Here is a 23,481-nt window from a genome sequence, read left to right as displayed (position 1 = left end):
TTTAACATTTGCACGCAAACAGACACGGAAACAGGTACGGCAACGCCGACGCCGGGCTGAGTAGGATAGCTCCACTATATATATTTCATATATAATAGTTGAGCTAAAAATACAGACGCTTTTGAAACATAGACATGCTTCCAGAGCATACAGACGCTTGAGAAGTAATGTTTGTAATACTTTGCCTTTTATCGTTTATATTGTTTAATGCCACATGGTCATAAAAGAAATAGATAAGATAACGACAATACAGTTTCTGTATTCAAACATCGGTTAAAAACATTCTGGAAACTTAGGTAACCATCTTTTACCTGTACATGTTTCATTGAATCTTAATTTAATTTTAATTCACTCCTTGATTGGTCGTTATTATCAAATATAAGTGCTTTATGCTATCGCATCGCATAAAATGATTCAAGAATGGTGCCCCATTCCAACATTCACTTTGTATACCACTAACCTAACATGGTTGACATTTATGTTTATGAAATTCTTAAACACATTTATCGTCAATATTGACAATATTTTGGTTTTCTAAATAGAAGAGAGCAGACAAGATTAACTTTGCAATTTTTTAATAACTTAAATTCAGAAGTTCTGGTTCTGGCTGGTTATCCAAATTGTCTGAGATATCCTGCGCAGAAAAATTATCACCAAGACGCATGATTATCCAAATTCAAACTATTTGAGTTGTTACACAAACACTGTTCTCCTGTCACTGGCTGCCGGCCTGCAACAAATGTTCATAAAATACAAACAGTCTTTTAAAAGGTATTATTAAAATGGGCATCACAGTTTGGAAACATGACACACCCGGGGCCAGTATTCCCAAAGAGAAATCTTAAGTTACATAACACTTGACTGAAAACTTCATATTACAAATGAAACAAGTTACAAAATTGTCACAAAACCAGGTTTTCAATTTGAAAAAAGTCTGATAAAGGGAGACAATTCAAACTGAACTGATTGTTTATAATTAACCCCCTTTGTTTCAAAATAAAACTATTTTTAGTCGTGGCGACCTTGACCTTGGAGATATTGACGTAATTCTTTCGTGCGACACACCGTCCAATAATGGTGAACAAATGTGCCAAATGATTTTAAAATCTCACAATGAATGACATAGTGATGGCCAGGACAAGCTCATTTATGGCCATTTTTTATCTTTGAACTCAAAATGTGACCTTGACCTTGGAGATATCGAAGTTATTCTTTCGCGCGACAGACCGTTTTATGATGGTGAACAAATATGCCAAATGATTTTAAAATCTCACAATGATCGACAAAGTTATGGCCCAGACAAGCTTGTTCCGCCCGCCCGCCAAACCACCCTACCGACAACCCACCCACCCGCCCGCCCGCCGACATTGGCCAATCTAATAACCAGTTTTTTCCTTCGTAAAAGCTGGTTAACAATAAACTGAGAAGCCAACCTGTAACGACCGGTAGAGGTCTTCAGCATCTTTCTCAGGCAGTTGTTGTATTCTCTTACACAGCAGGCTGTATGCTGACTCTGCGCTCTGGCCTGATTTGGAAAAAAATTTGGTTGAATGTAACCTTCTTACATTAAGAGGGCTAATTTTCACATATTAACTCACACTTTCTTCCCAATTACTTTATTTGTAGTAAATCTTTCTGATCAGAGAAAACTGGATTAAGTTAAGAAACTTGGTCGACAGAAAATGTATTGATAAATATAGAACAATGGGATCTACTGACGATTCATGATTTAGTCCATTATAAACAGGATGGTCATATAAATAGGTAACACCCTAAACAAATTTTCAATCGCAGAATTTTGAGAGCTTAGGAAAAAATTGCTTGCATTTTACAATTTTGCAAGCATACAAGTATTATTGAGACTCGTTCCTGGAAAACTGGGCTAAATGTATCTGCATAAAGTGTCATCCCACATTAGCCTTTGCAGTCTGCACAGGCTAATCAGACATGACACTTTCCACCTAGACTGGATTTTCTGTTATAAGGGACTTATTTTAAAGAAAAATTTCATAAAAATGGAAAGTGTTGTCCCTAATTAGTCTACCTGTTTGGAATGAACAGGCTTATCTGGGAAAACACTTTAAGCACATGCAATAAGCCCAGTTTTTCCTGAACAAGGCTCATTTTCTACAGTCTCGACAACACTGCAAAAAAAAGAAAGATGTCCTTGCAGAGGTTGTGGTGGTACTAACCATTGATGTCCTTGCAGAGGTTGTGGTGGTACTTACCATTGATGTCCTTGCAGAGGTTGTGGTGGTACTTACCATTGATGTCCTTGCAGAGGTTGTGGTGGTACTTACCATTAATGTCCTTGCAGAGGTTGTGGTGGTACTTACCATTGATGTCCTTGCAGAGGTTGTGGTGGTACTTACCATTCATGTCCTTGCAGAGGTTGTGGTGGTACTTACCATTGATGTCCTTGCAGAGGTTGTGGTGGTACTTACCATTGATGTCCTTGCAGAGGTTGTGGTGGTACTTACCATTGATGTCCTTGCAGAGGTTGTGGTGGTACTTACCATTGATGTTCTTGCAGAGGTTGTGGTGGTACTTACCATTGATGTCCTTGCAGAGGTTGTGGTGGTACTTACCATTGATGTCATTGCAGACTCTGTGGTGGTACTTACCATTGATGTCCTTGCAGAGGTTGTGGTAGTACTTACCATTGGTGTCCTTGCAGAGGTTGTGGTGGTACTTACCATTGATGTCCTTGCAGAGGTTGTGGTGGTACTTACCATTAATGTCCTTGCAGAGGTTGTGGTGGTACTTACCATTGATGTCCTTGCAGAGGTTGTGGTGGTACTTACCATTGATGTCCTTGCAGAGGTTGTGGTGGTACTAACCATTGATGTCCTTGCAGAGGTTGTGGTGGTACTTACCATTGATGTCATTGCAGACTTTGTGGTGGTACTTACCATTGATGTCCTTGCAAAGGTTGTGGTGGTACTTACCAGTGATGTCCTTGCAGAGGTTGTGGTGGTACTTACCATTGATGTCCTTGCAGAGGTTGTGGTGGTACTTACCATTGATGTCCATGCAGAGGTTGTGGTTGTACTTACCATTGATGTCCTTGCAGAGGTTGTGGTGGTACTTACCATTGATGTCCTTGCAGAGGTTTTTGTTGTACTTACCATTGATGTCCTTGCAGAGGTTGTGGTGGTACTTACCATTGATGTCCTTGCAGGGGTTGTGGTGGTACTTACCATTGATGTCCTTGCAGAGGTTGTGGTGGTACTTACCATTGATGTCCTTGCAGAGGTTGTGAAGGTACTTACCATTGATGTCCTTGCAGAGGTTGTGGTGGTACTTACCATTGATGTCCTTGCAGAGGTTGTGGTGGTACTTACCATTGATGTCATTGCAGAGGTTGTGGTGGTACTAACCATTGGTGTCTTTGCAGAGGTTGTGGTGGTACTTACCATTGATGTCCATGCAGAGGTTGTGGTGGTACTTACCATTGATGTCCATGCAGAGGTTGTGGTGGTACTTACCATTCATGTCCTTGCAGAGTTTGTGGTGGTACTTACCATTGATGTCCTTGCAGAGGTTGTGGTGGTACTTACCATTGGTGTCTTTGCAGAGGTTGTGGTGGTACTTACCATTGATGTCCTTGCAGAGGTTGTGGTGGTACTTACCATTGATGTCCTTGCAGAGGTTGTGGTGGTACTAACCATTGATGTCCTTGCAGAGGTTGTGGTGGTATTTACCATTGATGTCCTTGCAGAGGTTGTGGTGGTACTTACCATTGATGTCCTTGCAGAGGTTGTGGTACTGGTGCAGGGGGCAGTGGATGCAGATCTGCTGGGTCTGCTGGCGACTCTGCTGGTACGCGTTACGGAATGACACCCGCAGGTCAGCCATGATTTCATCGACCTGAAAACAGGGAGTACAATCATACAGCTGCTTGGAACAATCCATTAAGGCCAGCAGTGATCTCATCCACTTGAAATAGACAAATTTGAAAAGGGGCTTTAAGAAAACTTGTTTTTTTTTACTTTTTGTTAAACCTATTTGTGTTTGATGTTGTATAGATATCGTTACAGTACAATGATTTAAAACAATCATGTGTTGTTTTGTGTTGTTTTTTAATAACATAACTACTAGGTGAGTTATTGCATCAAAAGGCATACAATAAAATCACTGAGACAAAAAATTACACATGTGCACGATCTACACTACAATGTAATTCAGTGTAACAGGACCATAACCAAGTTTACTTGTTATCTTCCTAATTAATAGCTACAAAGTAATTGAGGCTCCCTCTCAGAAAACCGGGCATTATGCATTGGGTAAAGTGTCATCCCAGAATAGCCTGTGCACTCTGCAATCTGGGACGACACTTGACGCACATGATTAGACCTGGTTTTCTTAGAGCAAGGCTCAATTACATAACCAAACATTGAGAGCTATATTATGTCACAGCTGTCTGTCACATGTACATATCTCACGCTATAGACCAGCGTGACCTTTGAAAACTCCACAATGTAATTGTACATAAAATCAACAGAAGGAAATGTTTCTCAAACACTGGATGACATGTTTTGCAAAAAATGTCTGATTTAGTTACTGACAATCATAAACCAATCGTCTATTTCTGTGGATAGAACAACTAACTGCATATTGGCATTTCTTATACATGTATTGAAAATTCTACTTTTAGCTTGTATTTCCAGATATTGTTCATAAAATTGTAGGTGTAGAAATTATATGAGCCTGAATGACAATCATAATAATTATGAGCAGTTTGATTTACTGTCTGAAAAGAACATTTGCAAGTTAAGTTGACCATGGACAAGCAGGATTTCATGAAGTCATTTATTGTCATATGAATTTCTTCTTATTTATCTGATTAACAATTAAAACAAATAGGACATACACGAAGGGTCTAAAATATACTTTATTATTATTTTGACAAGCTTGGTTGTGGACAAAAAAAGTTGCAATCAAACTTGGTCTTGGATTCCTGAACAATTCTAATATTGTCCCTTAATCTACAAAAACAAAGGGCCATGGCACAGGTTCAGGGCAGCTAAGCTGAAACTCAACACATACTTAGCCCTTTCCCACTCAGAGCAACAGTGACCATAGCAACCAGCATAAAACTACAACTGTGTGCAAGTAACTGCAGTCTGTCCTGGTTTTAAGCTGTTTGCTACAAGGTTGAAAATGAATCCTTTAAAACTTGATTCAATTAAAAAAGGGGTTCTTAGTTTAACTGAATTTTATAGGGAACTATAAAGGGTCAAAATAAATTTCTGAGCTGTAAAGTTCAAAGAGATGGAAACTAGCAGCATCCTACTTGCCCATAGCCCCTGATCTTTGTGGTGAGCCCCTAGATTTGATAAGAAAACTCATAATTTGCCCTCTGTACAAGTAGAAATGAAACAACAATATATGCGCAACTTTGTTCAAGATTATAAGATTGCAAAGGAGACTTTTTTATCAAAGAATGTCAATATAATTATACATTTATAACTTTTCTCAGCAAGAAAGGTGAAGGTCATACTACTTTATAGCAAAAAGGCAAAGGAATATCGCAAACATTACATACCAAAACATTGGAGCAGCAGCGAAGGAGATGGCATACCAGCACACTTCCGGGTTCCCGCGATATGAAACCAAACACATCTGGCTTTGCGTTGCCCTAGAAACACATGCACAGAATTAGTTTGCATGAGATCCTTGCATGATGGTCCCATTGTGTGAGGCTTCCAACATAGATTTTATCACCCTGTAATAGTGCACTTGACATATTGAGGAGGAATTCTACCATGTTATATGCTAGTAATGTCGTTTTTTGATACAGATTGTTATCTGTTGCAGTAATGAGAAACGCATCTTCAAAATGAAAATGTCAGACTGTATTTCATATTGGCTAAGATAAGAATATTTATTTTCGACTCATAAAATTAAGATGAAAATAATCATATGTCCATCAATGCACTATTCGAAATAAACTGTACATGAATAAACATGGTTCATATACCACGATCTTCAAAAAAACAATTAAATAATAACTTACTGGATACTAGCTTATTATTTTATTGGCAAAAATATTCACTTATAGTTAAACAGTCCAATAAACAACATAGAAAGAGTTCCTAAGTTATACTGACAACAGAGCAGTGCAATTTCTCATTTTAATTGAAAAGAACATCAGATCCAACAAGACTATTGCCAAGCAATATATGTCCCCTACTGGCTCCACCATTGTCAGAAATTCCACCAATGTCAGATTATTTTTTTTAAATTATATTTGTTGCCATAGCAACCAGAATTTTTGACGTAGGAACAAAATGAAATTACGTGCAGAATGTCCATATTGCCATCTATCCATGTTTCAAGTTTCATGATAAAATATGTAGAACTTTTAAAGTTATCGCAGGATCCAGAAAACCACCATTTTCAGCAGTATTTCTAGTCTATTTGTTGCCATAGCAACCATAATTCTTGACGTAGGAACAAAATGAAATGACGTGCATAATGTCCATTTTGCCATCTATCCATGTTTAAAGTTTCATGAAAAAATATGAAGAACTTTTAAAGTCATCGCAGCTTCCAGAAAAGTTGGACAGACAGACATACAGACAGACTGACAGACAGAGCGCAAACCGGTGAAACCGGTAGGGGACAAAAAGTATCACAAGGCATTTTATTTTTCATTCTTTTTTTAATAACCACATAGACACCACAAGGTCACAGAAGGGAACATTTATATACATATATTTACTTTAAAAAAATCAGAAAAAAAAATCTGCATTTATAAGGAAAAATGTAATAAGTGTTTTTTCACCATTTTGGGAATGGGGACAGGACCTTTTGGATTGTGAAAATTGGCTGTGGTTTGACTAAAATTGGGAATTTGTGTTGTTGTTTTTTGCTCAAAAATGCTTCAAAATTAAAATTAAAATTGTGTTTTCAGTATTATATTTACTAAGGTTAAACTTATATAGCTGGATGGGATATGAACAAAATGTTGAGATCTATAAAAACATAAAATTATAATAATAATATTTTTGGAAACCTTAAATTATGAATTTTTAGGTGGCATTTGGCCTACTTTTTTCCATTTTGAATGAGGCCAAATACACGATATTGAACAAAAAAAAAACACACTGGAAACCATGTGTTTATATTACAAACTTAGATTAAGAGTGTACTAACCTAGTATTGGAAAGCAAATCGAATACTCTTCAGTACAGAGTAATGTCTAGAATGCATTATTTTATTGATTTGTTAAGATTGCTAGCCCCATGTTTATAATGAAACCTGCTATCAGAAGCAGATATATAATTTTAGTTTGATTCTCACTGTAAACTTAAAGAAATTTGATATTTTTCCTCGATGTCATTCACATTTTTGAAAATTCATCTCACAAACTTTGTGTGAAATAAAAGCAACTTAACTACTTGTTTGCAAGATTTGTGAAAAGTATGAGATAAAATACCAATTTCGCGGCCTCACAAGCACAGTGTACTTGTAAGGAATATTTGTCTGAAACAAAATTTTTTTTTTATGAAAACTAATTTCAATGTGTTGAGCTTCTCTGAGACAGCACTTTCCACCTAGACTGGATTTTTGTTTAAAAAAGACTAACTTTGAAGGAAAAAGTCCATAAAACCGGAAATTGTTTTCCCTGCTTAGCCTGTGCAGACTGAGACAACACTTTATGCACAGACATTAAGCATGGTTTCCTATAATGTGACTCATATATATTCATATGCTGAATGAGGGTAGGAGCAATCACCCAGTTGCCCAAAAATGCTTTAACCCTTTATCACTTAGGTACGTATTTTCACACATTTGTAGTCCATCAGAAAGTTATATTTAATTTTAAGACCTTTCTTACTAGATTCAAGTTATTAAGGCTTCATCTCCAAACCTTAGTTACTGATGAGCAGCAAACAGCATAAAACCTGAACAGACTGCGAGTTACTCGCAGGCTGTTCTGGTTGTATGCTGTTTGCACATAGCCATTTTCACTTTGCTTTTAAGTGAGAAAGGGTTAACTGTGCTGGTCATTTTCTTGTGAATTTAAGAAATTCAATCCACAAGATTTCTTCAGAAAAGGTTTTATTACCTATATTGTAAGTATTACTAATAATTTAGCAATGAAATTTGCTAAACTTATATGCATTACCTCTGCATAATTAAGAAACTATGACTACAGATTTTGACTGCTGATGTTGATTTATTTGGATAGCGACTTAGTAATCAGATATCAATTAAGAATATTCAGATACACATTTTGCCATCAGTTGACTTGCCTAGTAATTGGTAAAGACTTCTTTACTGACTGAAGAACAACAAAGGAAACATTATTTTTATTGTAATATTGTCCGGCAAATTGTTATTTGTGAGCATTAGCTCACAAATAATGCAGATGCAATTTTGCAAATCAGTATGGGCTTAGCTACGCTAGGAACCGTAACCCCTGACCGCCTGTGTGGATAACTGCAGTAAAATTAAGCAGATGAATGCTAAAAGCGTCTGCTCTAACCACCGCATCTGCCTGTTCTCACTGGTACAGTACATAGTGTGTATATAACAGCTTGTAAGACAACGTTGGCCATTCTAGTGTTTATCATTAAAATCTGTACATATTGGCTGCTTTCAGGGAAAACGGGGCTTAATGCATGTCAAATAAGATTAGCCTGTGCACACTGATTAGCTGTATCAATGATTTGAAAAAAAATTAACACATCTCACCCTGTGTTTTAAGACACACTCTTTATAAATTTGAATGGGTTGTGGTCATTTCAAACTTGCGATATAATAAACTATAACATAATTTTGAAAACTGAGTTGCGTCTAAGATAATACAACAGCGAACAAATTCAGTGCTTTCAGCGCTTTGTTTAAATGTTGGGACTTGTTTTTGCAGTCATAACTGGTCAGTTTAAGAATCATATCATTGAGTACTGCGTCCCCAACAAAAATTAGCAAACATCAAAATAGAATAAGCAATATACGAAGTGAATTCAAGGCTTGGTTTTTCTGTCAAATTTGGGGTAATTTTTTTGTCCAATTCCCAGTGTCAACAGCTTTTCCCCAAATGTTTGCCTAAATTCCCTAAAATTGAAGGTTTAAAACAACAATGGGGCCAAGATGGCCCTAGTTCCCTCACCTGAGAGGAGTCGGTTCATTCAATCTTTACCAAATGTCAAACTTGACCTAGATATTGTCCAGACAAACATCCTGGTCAAGTTTCATCATTATTTCATCTGCAAGTCATGATCAATGTACCAATGAAGTTTCATGATCCTAGGCGTAAGCATTCTTAAGTTATCATCCCGAAACCATTCTTCTAAGTTGAGTCACCGTGATCTTGACCGCCATTGTGTGAATACGTTTTTTGGCACTGTGACCTTGACCTTGACCTTTGACCTAGTGACCTGATAATAAATAGGGGTCATCTGCGAGTCATGATCGATATACCTATGAAGTTTAATGAGCCTAGGCATAAGCGTTCTTGAGTTATCATCCAGAAACCATTTTACTATTTCAGGTCACTGTGACCTTGACCTTTGACCTAGTGACCTGAAAATCAATAGGGGTCATCTGCGAGTCATTATCATTGTACCTATGAAGTTTCGTGATCCTAGGCATAAGCGTTCTTGAGTTATCATCCAGAAACCATTTTACTATTTCAGGTCACCATGACCTTGACCTTTGACCTAGTAACTGAAAATCAATAGGGATCATCTTCGAGTCATGATCAATGTACCTATGAAGTTTAATGATCCTAGGCATAAGCGTTCTTGAGTTATCATCTGGAAACCATTTTACTATTTTGGGTCATCGTGACCTTGACCTTTGACCTAGTGACCTGAAAATCAATAGAGGTCATCTGCGAGTCATGATCAATGTACCTGTGAAGTTTCATGATCCTAGGCATAAACGTTCTTGAGTTATCATCCGGAAACCATTTTACTATTTCGGGTCGTGGTGACCTTGACCTTTGACCTAGTGACCTGAAAATCAATAGGCCTTATCTGGGAGTCATGATCAATGTATCTATGAAGTTTCATGATCCTAGGCATAAGCGTTCTTGAGTTATCATCTGGAAACCATTTTACTGCTTTGGGTCACCGTGACCTTGAACTTTGACCTAGTGACCTGAAAATCAATAGGGGTCATCTGCGAGTCATGATGAATGTATCTATGAAGTTTCATGATCCTAGGCATAAGCGTTCTTGAGTTATCATCCGGAAACCATTTTTACTATTTCGGGTCAACGTGACCTTGACCTTTGACCTAGTGACCTGAAAATCAATAGTGGTCATCTTCGAGACATGATCAATGTACCTTTGAAGTTTCATGATCCTTGGCATAAGTGCTCTTGAGTTATCATCCGCAAACCATCTGGTGGACGGACGGACCGACATCCTGAGCAAAACAATATACCCTCTCTTCTTCGAAAGGGGGGGGGGGGGGCATAATGAGAAAACTGCCCCCCTCCCAGCAGCCATTTTATTCACCTGACCGGAACCATTTTTAAACTCAACTCTCGTATCAAGGAAACAAATGTTCTGAGCAAATTTCATGAAAATTGGGCCAAAAATGTGACTTCTACTGTGTTCACATGTTTTCACTATACACCATTTTCAAACTCGTCCGAGATATCAATAAAAACAATGTTTTGACCAACTTTCATGATGATTGGGCAAAAATTGTGACTTCTAGAGTGTTTACAAGGTTTCTCTTTAGCCAAATAGGGAAAACTGCCGCTATATACATATAGAGAAAAATGCCCAGCCCACTGGCGGCCATGTTTTTTCACCGATCTCAACCATTTTTGAACTCGTCCGAAACATCAATTGAACCAATGTTTTGACCAATTTTCATGATGATTGGGCAAACTTTGTGACTTCTAGAGTGTTTACAAGGTTTCTCTATAGGCAAATAAGGAAAACTGCCCCGCCTACTGGTGGCCATGTTTTTCAATGGATCGGAACCACTTTTGAACTCAACCAAGATATCATTAAGACAAACATTTTGACAAAATAACATGAAGATTGGGCATGAAATGTTACTTCTAGAGTGTTTACAAGGTTTTTCTTTTTTTTGACCTAGTGACCTAGTTTTTGACCCGGCACAACCCAGTTTCGAACTCGGCCGAGGTATCAATGGGACAAATGTTCTGACCAAATTTCATGAAGATTAGACAATAAATGTGGCCTCTAGAGTGTTCACAAGGCAAAATGTTGACGATGGACGACAGACAAAAGGCGATCACAAAAGCTCACCATGAGCAGGTTGTGCTCAGGTGAGCTAAAAATCTATCCAGCTGTATTAATTGAACTTTTGTAAATATAATATAAAAAACACCTTTATTTCAATGTTTAAGTTTTTCTTAGTAAAATCAAACAATACCAATATCCTAATTTGCGATAAAACAACATCATTTTGTCAAATAAAAAGGGCTCTGGCCACATTCCAACAAGAGCACCGCATAATGCCACTCTCGGCTACAGGTGCAGTTTTGAATAAATGAAAGCTCGTCAGAATTTATTTTTTATTTGTTTTAGAGGTCACAGTGACCTTGACCTTTGACCTAGTGACCCCAACATGGGTGTGGCGTGTAGAACTCATTATGGTGCATCTAAATATGAAGTTTCAAAGTTGTAGGTGGAAGCACTTTGATTTTAGAGCCAATGTTAAGGTTTTAGCACGACGCGGACGGCGGACGTCAGGCGGCGAACGACACGACGAGCTGGCTATGACAATACCTTGGGTTTTCTCCGAAAATGCCAAGCTAGCAAAAAATGGTGAAAATCAATAACTTTGATTCAAACCTGTGACACAGAAGATATATTCTTGAAATTCCGCTCTATGATCGTCTGCTTCTTGTCAAGGCTGATCAGTGAGATCTCGCTCTGTCCGATACGAAACAGCATGGTGCGGTTCAATGACTGACCTTCGTTGTCATGGAGATCATTACCCTGACCTTGACCTAGATTATCAGAGGAATCTGGATTGAGGCGTAAACTGTGAAACATGTCCCTAAGCTGGTCACTAGAGTTAGACAGGCTGAGCCCGTCGTTGACATTTTCTGTTGAGCTAAGTGCCCCATCGCTGAAGTGGTGCTCTGAGCCTACACCTACGCCACCAGACGTTACTGTTCGATTAATTTCTTCGTTGCTCCCTAAATGCAATTCCACTCCCTGTATTATTTTCATTTTCTGCATATCACCACTCTCCGATGTCAGACATTCATCAAAGACGGTTGGCAGACTCTTGATACTTGAGTCGCTCTTGTGTCTGCGTCTTGAGTCCGAAGTCTCGATGGTTTTCAGACCAGGTACCGAGTCTTTGGCCTCCAACCGGGCAACGAGATCGTCGATATGACTAGACAGCACTTTCTTGCCCTTGACCTTGGCGCGACCTACATACATGACCTCATAGCAGGCCTTTGCGGGCTCCGGGTCTTTGGGCTCCATCTCCCTCTGCGTTGCCTTGCGGATACCTTGGAACAGCTCCGGCACCTGAAATATACATGATATGAGCCTTGCTCTGGAAAACTGGGCTTAATGCATGTCCAAAAAGTGTTGTCCCAAATTAGCCTGTGCAGTTTACACAGGCTTATAAGGGACGACACCTTCCAATTTTATCGTACTTTCCGTTTAAAAAAGTCTCTTCTTAGCTAAAATCCAGTTAAGGCAAAAAGTGTCATCCCTCATTAGCTTATGCAGACTGCACAGGATTATCTGGGATATCACTTAATGCAGATGCATTAATCCCAGAGGCTCATATGTGGGTTGTTTTTACTAGTAGCCAAAAAACCAATTGGCTTGCAATATTTCTGATTGCCTCCTAAAATGTCGTCATGACTACTACAATTTGTGAAAATATTTGAAAGTGAAACAATTTTTTTGTAGTTTTTTTTAGATGGACATCTTAGTTACAGGAAAATGGCTGCTTTCCCAACACCAACTTTGAATTTAAAAAAAAAAAAATCCTTTTATATGCAGTTTTCTGGTACCTGACAGAAATTATTATTTTAGTATTATGTTCACTTTTTATGTCTACAATGAATGTTCAATACAATATTTACATCACAAGTATAACCGGTATTACATATCTTATAATATACTTGTAGCAGTTGTCTGCAGTAGCAAATAACATTATCTATTATCATTGATCTAGGATTTTGGCATGTTTTGACATGTTTTGAAGTTTGTCATTTAATGTTTTAAATTGATAAATGTAAACATCATAAATAAAAAGTTCCAGTTTAAAACAAAACAAAGTTAAAGAAGAAATTGTTTTAATCCACACCCAGGCTCAAATCACTGACCCTTGGAGTTAAAGTCTACTGCATAAACCATTCGGCCATCTGTGCTGTCATGCAGTGCATGTATTTTGTTACTTTATATAAGCGATCTTCGTAATGTCACCAAATATAACGATAACAAAGAACTTTCCAAATTATACAATCGTTTCACATTTGTTACCCTTTATAATTTTCAGGTTTTTAAATCGTCAAAAGATGAATAAAATAGCTATTTTAGAGCATGGTAAATGTTCAGTATTACTGTTTCCTTGCAAAAAACATAACACGAATGAAAATTGGCAAACCTGAAAAAACAGCAATTTTGTAAATTCATCAAGGTCTGTTAAAATCTATTAAATGTAATTTTCATCTATTTAATTTATCAAAGTTAGTTTTGAGCTACTGAATCTATTCTATAATAATTAACTAATGAAAATGACGGACAAACAAAAATAATTCCATTTGCACATTTGTGCAGTTTCAATTTTAAGGTCACCAGTAGAAGTGTACAGATTACAACAAAACTTGTGCACATTGAAAGACACATCTAGTTATCCTACCAACAAACTGATGTATCCAAGTGCTGATCAAGTAACAAATTGAGCTTTTTACACAATAAACTATTCAATTACTCATCCATATCCAATTTTTTTTACATTATCACTGTATCCGCCAATAAAACATGAACATCACTCCCTTCACTTCAAGCTAATATCTCCATTTATATGACACCACAAGATACATAAGTCTAATCATGAATCCACATCAGAAAACATTAACAAATGTAGCATACAGACTTTCCAGACAATCTACTTTCTTTGAGGTAAAATCAAATATGACAGTAGTCTTTCACTGGATATATGCTACAGCCCCTTTGAATGTATGATATGTATTAGCTTTGCTCTGGGAAAAATGGGCTTTAATGCATGTGCATAAAGTGTTGAACCATATTAGCCTGTGCAGTCTGCACAGGCTTATCAGGGACAACAATTTCAGCCTAAACTGTCTTTTGGCTAAGAAGAGATTTCCTTTAAACAAAAATACAATAAAAGTGAAAGAGTTGTCCCTGATTAGCGTTTGCACTCTGTACAGGCTTATCTGGGACAACACTTTAAGCATAATGCATTAAACAATGTTTGCCCAGAGCAAGGCTCATAAGCAAAAATATTTGTAACAAGCGATGTGTTTGTAAAACACTATGTCCCCATATATATGACCATTGACCTTGAAGGATGACCTTGACCTTTCACCACTCAAAATGTGCAGCTCCATGAGATGGACATGCATGCCAAATATCAAGTTGCTAGCTTCAATATTGCAAAAGTGTACATTTAATGAGCGATTTTGACCCATATATTTGACCTTTGACCTTGAAGGATGACCTTGACCTTTTGCCACTCAAAATGTGCAGCTCCATGAGATACACATGTATGCCAAATATAAAGTTTCTATCTTCAATATTGCAAAAGTTATGGCAAATGTTAAAGTTGGGGCAAACAAACAAACCAACAAACAAACCAACAGACAGGGCAAAAACAATATGTCCCCCACTATAGTGGTGGGGGACATAAAAAGGCCCTGGATTTAAGTTTTTGGATAAAATTTAACAACAACATTGAAAGATAAACCTGAAATAAAGGAACATTGTCTCACCTTAAAGAAATTCTCTTTGGGAGGGGGGGGGGAAGGGCCTTAGAAGACCCTTTCTAAAAGGAAAACAAGCCCTGAGTGTCCGAAAACTTTGAGTCCAAAATTGAAGTGTCCAAAAATAGCGTCAATTGTATCAACGACTACCGGTAATAGCACGCGCTTGTTAAATACCATGCTGTATCATAAGTATAAATTACAGTTATATATGTTTGCACTGCATTTTAAATACTTTTAAATGCTTAATTTATTTGACAGAAAGTTACTACAAGGTTGTACTTTGACCAACAAGTTCAAAGATGAGCATGTGATATAAAGATAGTATGAACCTGTAATTAACGCAATAAAAAAAGCAAACTGACTTCTTCGTTTGTTCATTTCTGATAGTTGGTGTCTAACACCTTCCATTGTTCATAAAACTTGCAATAGGGTGCATCACACTTTGAAGCGTTTAGTATTGTATTTGTCACAGTTATTTTACTGAGAAGGGGTAGTACCATTGCGGTAGATAATTGAACTGTTAATTGTCACTACCCATGGTAATTGTCATAACACTTATGCTATCGGGCGAAACCATTGTTTAATACCGGTTTACAAGGTTATTTACCCAATAACGCAAATGTAATGGTCCGTTGCCCTCTGGCATGCACCTGCCATGTTTTATGTTAATCTGGTTGTAAAACCCCATGATCAAAGTGTCATTAGACAGGGAATAATCTACATGCGCGTCCCGCATTTATGACGCACAAATATCGAAATGGACGCATAGTTTTGAAATATGTGCGTCCACTCGGATGCATTGCTCAAACGAATCTGTTAACGCATACCCGAATCACAATAAGTACGAACCATCTTGGGTATGAGTCAAAAGTGTAGTGATGAACGCTGAGATTTACCGAATGAGGCTTAAAGACGGCAACAAGTCTTTTGATTGGCTCTAGTCGAGCCGCTGCTGTATAATACAAACCAATTAGAATCGACCTTTTAAATAGAGTGTGTTATGATATTTTCTAGAGTCCCCGGATGAAAACCTGCTTTAACTTTTTGAAACTAAGTCATAAATAATATAGAAAAAATGCCTCCGAAATAAGGTGTTGAAGCTAAATCCAAAACAAACAACTCTAAACTTTAATAACAGTAGGTCAACAGCTCGCAATTCAGACATTAACAATAATATTATCAGGTTCGCAATTCGGATGTTAACAATAATATTATCATCGATTTGAATCAAGTTGAAATGTTGTAACAGGTTACATTCATGTAACAGATAATGTTAAAGCCTATGTGAAGGCAAACAAGATAGTGATAACCCTGAATTTGTTGTTTTGGTTTGAACATGTTTTTGAGATTATTAAAAGTTTAATACAAAATATAGTTATTGAGCTAGTGTGATTAAGACTAGTTTTCTTCATTACTTGGTATCTTTCAAAATATGGGACCCATTCTTTTTCAAGGTGGACTCATTAATTTTGGCCTGGGACTCATTTGTCTAAAATCTGCGAGGTCAAGGGACTCATAGATAGTAAATTCTAAATTATTCCCTGATTAGATATCGAAAACAGGACCGAAATGTGTTAAAAAAGCGCTGTAAAATATACTGTCCGAAAACTTAGAGACATTAATTATGGATGAAAACTCGTATGTCAGAAAATTAAGAGTCACGAAAAATAATTATATTTGCTAAAAGAAGGGGTGTCCGAAAACTTAAAAGTGTCCGAAAACATAGAGAATTACGGTAGTGTAAAAGCGGAAGAAAAGAATTGCATGTCAAAAATGGTGCGGGTTAATCACGGCCGTTAATCACGCGCGCCACCTCTTTTTTTAGATGCATTAATAAATGAGCCAATGCAACTTCCATGGTGGCGCTAAGGCCCGGATGTTTTGAAATTTAACGGATAATTTAACAGGGTGATTTGGTTTACTATGTTTTTCAACACATTTCGCAATATTTCTTAAAATCGGCCAATATAGTGCAATTCAGCGATTAAAAATTCGCCTAAAACTGTACAGAAACATACAATCACAACCTATTTGGAAACGTGAGGACCTTTATAAGTTGTGGCATGGTAGACTTCATAAAGCAAATCGATGTCTTTTGCCTGTGTGACAAGCATATTTCCTGCCAATTAAATCGCTCATGACATAAAACGATTGCTTTCACCCTGTACAAGTTAATGCGTGCACAAAAACATCGGCTTCTAGCCGATCTTCTAAATAAATTTGCATCTTTCAAAAAGAGATGGAGCCAATGCCAATGAGGTGGCGCTCAGACTAGGAGGTGGCGCCAATGCACATGTATAGCTATTTTAAAGTGAAATATTTTACGTTATGGTAAATATTATGTTTACAGGACTCACATTAATTTTTTGTCAGTTGACTTCTTCAGTACATTTGAGTCGCATGCTTTTTTAATTAGAAAACAAGTAGTTTTCTAATACCATATTGATGGATTTAAACGTTCGTCTTTGTAAGATAACAACATTAAACATGTATTATACAAAAATGGTAACGGAAAAAGACCAAGCTATCTTCATTTTGTGGAGTTTATAGTGGGAAAAACAACATAAATGAGCCTAACTAAGATTCGTTGACCTTGGCCATTTAGTAAATTAAGCCTTTGGATTAACGGCCACAAATCATAGTTTCAAGAAGAATCTTTTACTTAATTCGTGAATTATCATACAGTATACACATATTAATGTCGATGAATTATTATGATAATTTTTAACATTAAATTATTGGTTTGATTTAGTATAACAAAGTTTTGGTATATATCGTACACTATGTTTTATTCATGTTGGTGACTTCTTAATTGAGTTGATCACTTATATTTTGAAAAACTACATCTTATTTGTTTTAGAATATTAAATATAATGTAACAAATAACATTATCTGTCAAATCTACGTAATGTGATAATGTCATTGCGATACGACTGTTAATTGATACATCTTGCATTGGCGCCACCTCCTATCATTAGCGCCACCTCCTAAGCATTGGCTCAATCTCTTTTGGAAAAATGCAAAATTATCTTCCACGTCAGCAAGAAGCAAATATTTTGTGCATGCAGCATTTAATGTGTGTTGTACGCAATCGTTTGATGCCGTTAGCGATTTAATTGGGTGGACATTTTCTTGTCACACAGGAAAAACTCATCGAAATGCTTTTTAAAACTCCACCATGCCACAACTTATAAAGGTTTTCACGTTTTTAAAAAGGTTGAGAATGTACGTGTCTGGACATTTTTGGACGAATCAATCTTTGCTGAATCGCACTACATGACCCGATTTTAAAAATAATGCGAATTGTGTTGAAACAAACATACATAACCTAATCCCCCTGTACAATTGTCCATGAAATTTCAAAACATTCGGGCCTGAGCGCCACCTCGGAAGTTGCATTGGCTCATTTATTAATGCATCGCAAAAAAGGTGGCGCGCATGATTAACGGCCGTGTAAATGCATTTTCTAAGGTAAAAGAGCATGGATTTAACTATATTAAGAATATCTAAACAAAATAAAGCTAATTAAAGGGGCAGGTTGGAGTTTTAGGTACAGTGCAATGCATGTCATGTGTGGTAGGTAAAAGAGACAATGAATGTAATGTATTTTACTGATAAAGACACGTTATGAATTGAATTCGAGTAAAAAGATCATTGTATGTACACTGACTGCAATTAATATACATGGAATCTAAATAATGTGGGGCTTTAGTTAGCCAGCCATTTAAATAGTGTAATACCCAGAGTTTTAAATTTGTTTCGTTACCAATATTAATGTTCACAGTGTTGTTGTTTTTACCATTCAGGAAGAGGCTGGGGCCCTTTGGATTGAGAAAAAAATAATTTTTTTTTATAGTAAAATTAAGAAATCGGTGTAGCGTTCTTTTTGCTAAAAAAATACATGAAAATTGAGAATAACTGTTTTCAATATCATAATTGCCACAGTTCAACTATTGAAGCTTGATATTGATTGATTGATTTTTTAAACCTTAATTGACAGTGCTCCAGCTAGGATTTGAAAAGGGCAGGGGGGCTTTTTTGTCAAAAGGGCACTTTGGACACGCAGTATTTTGTCAAAAGGGCACTTTGAGTGCGCGGGCGTTTCTGGGATGCTTACTCTTGCATGTTAATTTATATGTTATTCATAATTGTTATAATATATTACTCCTATTATTATTAAACAATTCAAATATAATGTCTATAGTGAGGAAAAAATTAATAACAATTCATTGTAAAAAGATATTTATAAATCATCATATTTATAAAAAAAAAAAAAAAAATAATTTTTTTTTTAAGGGCAGGGTTGACCCTTGGAAGGGCAGGGCGGAAGTTCGGGAGGGCAGGGGGGAAGTTCGGGAGGGCAGGGCGGGGCGCCCTTTGATTAAGGCCTAGCTGGAGCACTGATTGAGAATCTAAGGCAGTAATTTTGAAAAAAAAAAATATTTTGACAAAGAAATACACCGGTTCACTTAAGATTCAGGATGTGGTCAGGAAATGGGCCACGGCATACGTGTCCTTAAAACAGAGACAATGGCCCAATGATAAAAAAAAAGCATAGGCACATTCTTATCCACTTGTATTGAAGTGTTGAAGTGCTAGAACACTTGATGTGCTTGTTGCTCAAAGTAATGCCAGATGTAATGATATTAGAGGGACTTGTTCACCTTGATATCATAGGCTTGATGTGACCCTCTTTCATATCATGTGCCTTGCTTTGATATGTTGTGCCAAGCCTGATATCATGTGTCCAGCCTTGAAAGCATTGTCACGTAATTGTGTATCGTTCGTGGAAAAGACACAGTAACCAACAAAGTTCATTTCTGATTTCTTTGCGTTTTATTTCTGCTTATTAACACAACACAACGTTTCCAAAATGTTTGTCAAATACAAGATACATGCGAAGCCCGCAATGGGCCTATCCCGCGAAAGCCAGCAATAATGCGACTTGTATGTTCGGCCGTTTAAGTAAGACTGTCCATAAATATAGATATAAACAACGAAAGCTTTGATAATTGTTATGTGTACAATTCTTATTGGCTGTGTAACGTCACGTGTCTACATGTACAATTCTGATTGGCCGTTTGTTAAGTCACGTGTCTGCAACCTAAATATACGTATGCAACGGACACCTAACGAATACATACGGAAATGACCGAAGATTGACACATACGGTAAGCAAATATTCGTGTCCGGTAATTATAACCCGAGGCTAATGATTTGTTGATCCAGATGGCTGCCTATTTAAGATTGTATGAAATGTGGTACAAATTTCGATCATTATATAAATCCAAAAATGCCCCAAATGTGCGTTTTGTGTGCGTTATGTTACACAACTTTCCCCCTTAATTTGATTTTTTTATATTTTATGATTTAAAAAAATCTTTTACAATTTTACTATTGAATTACTAATTAAATAAAAAAAACTACATTCATATAAACACACTCAAATGATGGAAAATATGCGGATAACAATATGATTTCCTTGACAAGCATCTCTGCTGAAATAAATAACATTAGTAATTGTTATACAATTTAAATGTCAATCAAAATGTTGTGTAGAACATCATCTGTTGATCGTTGGCCATCTGTACATCTGGTGTCGTCCATGTTGTCTTGAAGTTGTAGCTCGCGGCGAATACGATGTTTCATTGAAGTCATTGCCGCCGTCATGAAGATAAGTAGATTGTAGGTTCGTCCGTGGCGATTGGAATGCGTTTGTTGATTCAGCTCTGCTTTCCGATGTTTAACTTGCGTCGTCGATTGTCGTTTCCGTTGTATTCATCGTTGTTGATGTTTTCAGTTGTCGTTTGTACTTTTGTTGATGGCCCCAGCGTCTTCATTTCTCTCGGGACATTAAGATCTTCTATTGGCCATAATGCTCACGAGGTATTAACTATAGCAGTGTTCTCCTTGATGTCTTAGGCCTCGGAAGTATCATTCCAAATGCGTTATCTACGCACGTCAAACAGTTGAACGGCTGCATCTACTCTATAGTGTTTAACGTCACAAGTATTGTGTCCAGTGTTGCGTCACTTGTTGTCCTTCGAAATCTTCTGGCGTTGGTCTTCTTTTAGTGATAGAACCAGGTATTCACTTTGAGAGTAAACGCCGTGATGTTCCATTCTAATTATGTTGTTTGTTTCTTCTATTCGTTGTGGAAGGCGTTGTCTCGCGAAGTCGCTCTTCTTCGGCGTTGTCTTCAAATCTCGATTATTTTTATCTGCGTCGTGGTGATACAAGTATCAGTTGTTCAAAATCATGGCAAACATTTATAAATATCCCCTTAGTTATTGTTAAATATCGTCATGACAACTTACTGTGATATCTTATTCAAAAAAAATAAATTCTTTACAACGAAAAAATATTAGTCAATTCCTCAAAACATACTTCCGATAAGTACATGACAGTTTGACATCTGACAAGCCATTTACTTAATATGACCTATGTACCGCCTTAGGCTGTCATTTTACGCACGTGCAGCCAGTAAATTTTTGACAGGCGCGAGCCACTTTATTGACCTAGAGAAATGGGTAATGATAGACGTACCTGTTCATATCATGGTTTCATAAACCTCATCTTTATCACTATAGGTTTGCCGTTGGGCATAGATTTATTGACATGTTTGACCTGTGCACTTGTAAAAATGCGCAAATATGACAAGGCAGACTTTTATATATATGCATTCATAATATAAGAACACATATCGGTATACTTCAAAATTCAGGTCTTTACTCCTAATCGAAACTAGTCAAATAATTCTTATGCGACATCGCATCTTCTGTCCATAGCGTAATTTGCTTCGATGGCACAGGGATAAATTCTCTAACTCATGAGGACGCTAAGGTTATCACAACCTCGGGCTCGGTATGTCCGAACGCTGATCAGTCAGCCGTGCTCATAAAATATAATTGTAACCCTTAAACAATTATATTAGAAATTTAATGCGTACATATCGTTATATTTTAACTGCGCTATACGCGTCAGATCGCATTAAATTCTTACTTAAAATTACTCAAGACCTTCAATATTACCGATATCCTACATATATTTGAAATCAACACAATGACGTATATACATATTTACATAATATTTTTTTTAAGTTTCTGCCCTATTCATATTCACAATTACCATTACTGTTCTTATTTCCTATTTCTTTCTTTTACAATTCTGAAACTATTTTTAAATTTTCCAATAATTTTATTTATTCGTCCTCTTTAATTTTCTTTATCATTCTAATAAAGAAAACCCGCCTTATTTTCTTTATTAAAATAATAAACAAAACTGTTTTGAATACTCTTATTTTTCTCGTACATTTTAATTTAATGAAAATTTACAAACATTCTAACAATTTAAAATGGTATGCAAAAAAACCCATAAGTCCGTACATAATCCTATATTCTAACAATACCAAGAATATATAAAAATTCTTTAAATACTCTCTGTGTGTACACCTTTTATTTAATGATTTCCATAACTCATAAAAATAATGTAAAACTCAAATATCTCTTTTTATTCTCAATTCACCGCTATTTATAAAAATGTGCCGATAAATGCAAAATTGGCATGATTTTGATATTTGTAAAATTTGTTCGTACATAATTTATTATCATCATTATTATGTTTAACATCTAACTACATAAAATTCTTTAAAACAATTCTTAAAAATTTCGTTGTCATGACGCCTTTTACTTTCATTTTCTACTTTATAAATTTTGAAATTCCCTCTCCAAGTTTGCCATAATTGTTTTAAACAACTGACCTGAATTCATGTCGCGTTGTGGTTGTGATGTTTTCATTTTTTCGGCACGTGATCGCACTTGTGATCGTACTTCGGTCGTATCCATGGTACACGGCTCCATAAAATGTACTGTGTAGCGTAATTACACAAGTTCGTTGATATCACACAGTAATAACCAACAAAGTTCATTTCTGATTTCTTTGCGTTTTATTTCTGCTTATTAACACAACACAACGTTTCCAAAATGTTTGTCAAATACAAGATACATGCGAAGCCCGCAATGGGCCTATCCCGCGAAAGCCAGCAATAATGCGACTTGTATGTTCGGCCGTTTAAGTAAGACTGTCCATAAATATAGATATAAACAACGAAAGCTTTGATAATTGTTATGTGTACAATTCTTATTGGCTGTGTAACGTCACGTGTCTACATGTACAATTCTGATTGGCCGTTTGTTAAGTCACGTGTCTGCAACCTAAATATACGTATGCAACGGACACCTAACGAATACATACGGAAATGACCGAAGATTGGCACATACGGTAAGCAAATATTCGTGTCCGGTAATTATAACCCGAGGCTAATGATTTGTTGATCCAGATGGCTGCCTATTTAAGATTGTATGAAATGTGGTACAAATTTCGATCATTATATAAATCCAAAAATGCCCCAAATGTGCGTTTTGTGTGCGTTATGTTACAGCATATGCCTTGATATCATGAATCCAGCCTTAAGAACCTATCCCCAGCCTTGATATCATGTGCCCAGCCTTTATGTCATGCTCTCAGCCTTAATATCACAATTCCTGCCCTGATATTGTGTG

The 23,481-nt window shown here is 36.7% G+C and overlaps 1 protein-coding gene across 21 annotated transcripts in view; it reads right to left on the bottom strand.

Moving 5' to 3' along the window:
- The window catches only part of LOC127875987 (TBC1 domain family member 1-like), a 277,043-nt gene that overhangs the window by 223,955 nt on the left and 29,607 nt on the right, over positions 1-23,481 (bottom strand). For 14 of the 21 annotated variants that reach the window (XR_008047590.1, XR_008047589.1, XM_052420793.1 and 11 more), the window contains 4 exons: positions 11,796-12,485; positions 5,549-5,641; positions 3,741-3,870; positions 1,434-1,525 (listed from right to left, as the gene is read on the bottom strand). The exons of 2 other annotated variants lie outside the window; for them this stretch is intronic. Coding sequence is in view for 17 of the 19 variants with exons in the window: in XM_052420793.1 (XP_052276753.1) it covers positions 1,434-1,525; positions 3,741-3,870; positions 5,549-5,641; positions 11,796-12,485 (1,005 nt within the window). In the remaining 2 variants the exon portion in view is untranslated. Of the gene's footprint in view, positions 1-1,433; positions 1,526-3,740; positions 3,871-5,548; positions 5,642-11,795; positions 12,486-13,297; positions 13,427-23,481 lie in introns of those variants that run through there. 5 more of the 21 variants (XM_052420795.1, XM_052420780.1, XM_052420778.1 and 2 more) reach the window with 4 other exon arrangements.

The sequence above is a fragment of the Dreissena polymorpha genome, chromosome 4, assembly GCF_020536995.1.
Source record: "Dreissena polymorpha isolate Duluth1 chromosome 4, UMN_Dpol_1.0, whole genome shotgun sequence".
Lineage (NCBI taxonomy): Eukaryota > Metazoa > Mollusca > Bivalvia > Myida > Dreissenidae > Dreissena > Dreissena polymorpha.
This window is presented reverse-complemented; position numbering and strand designations above follow the sequence as displayed.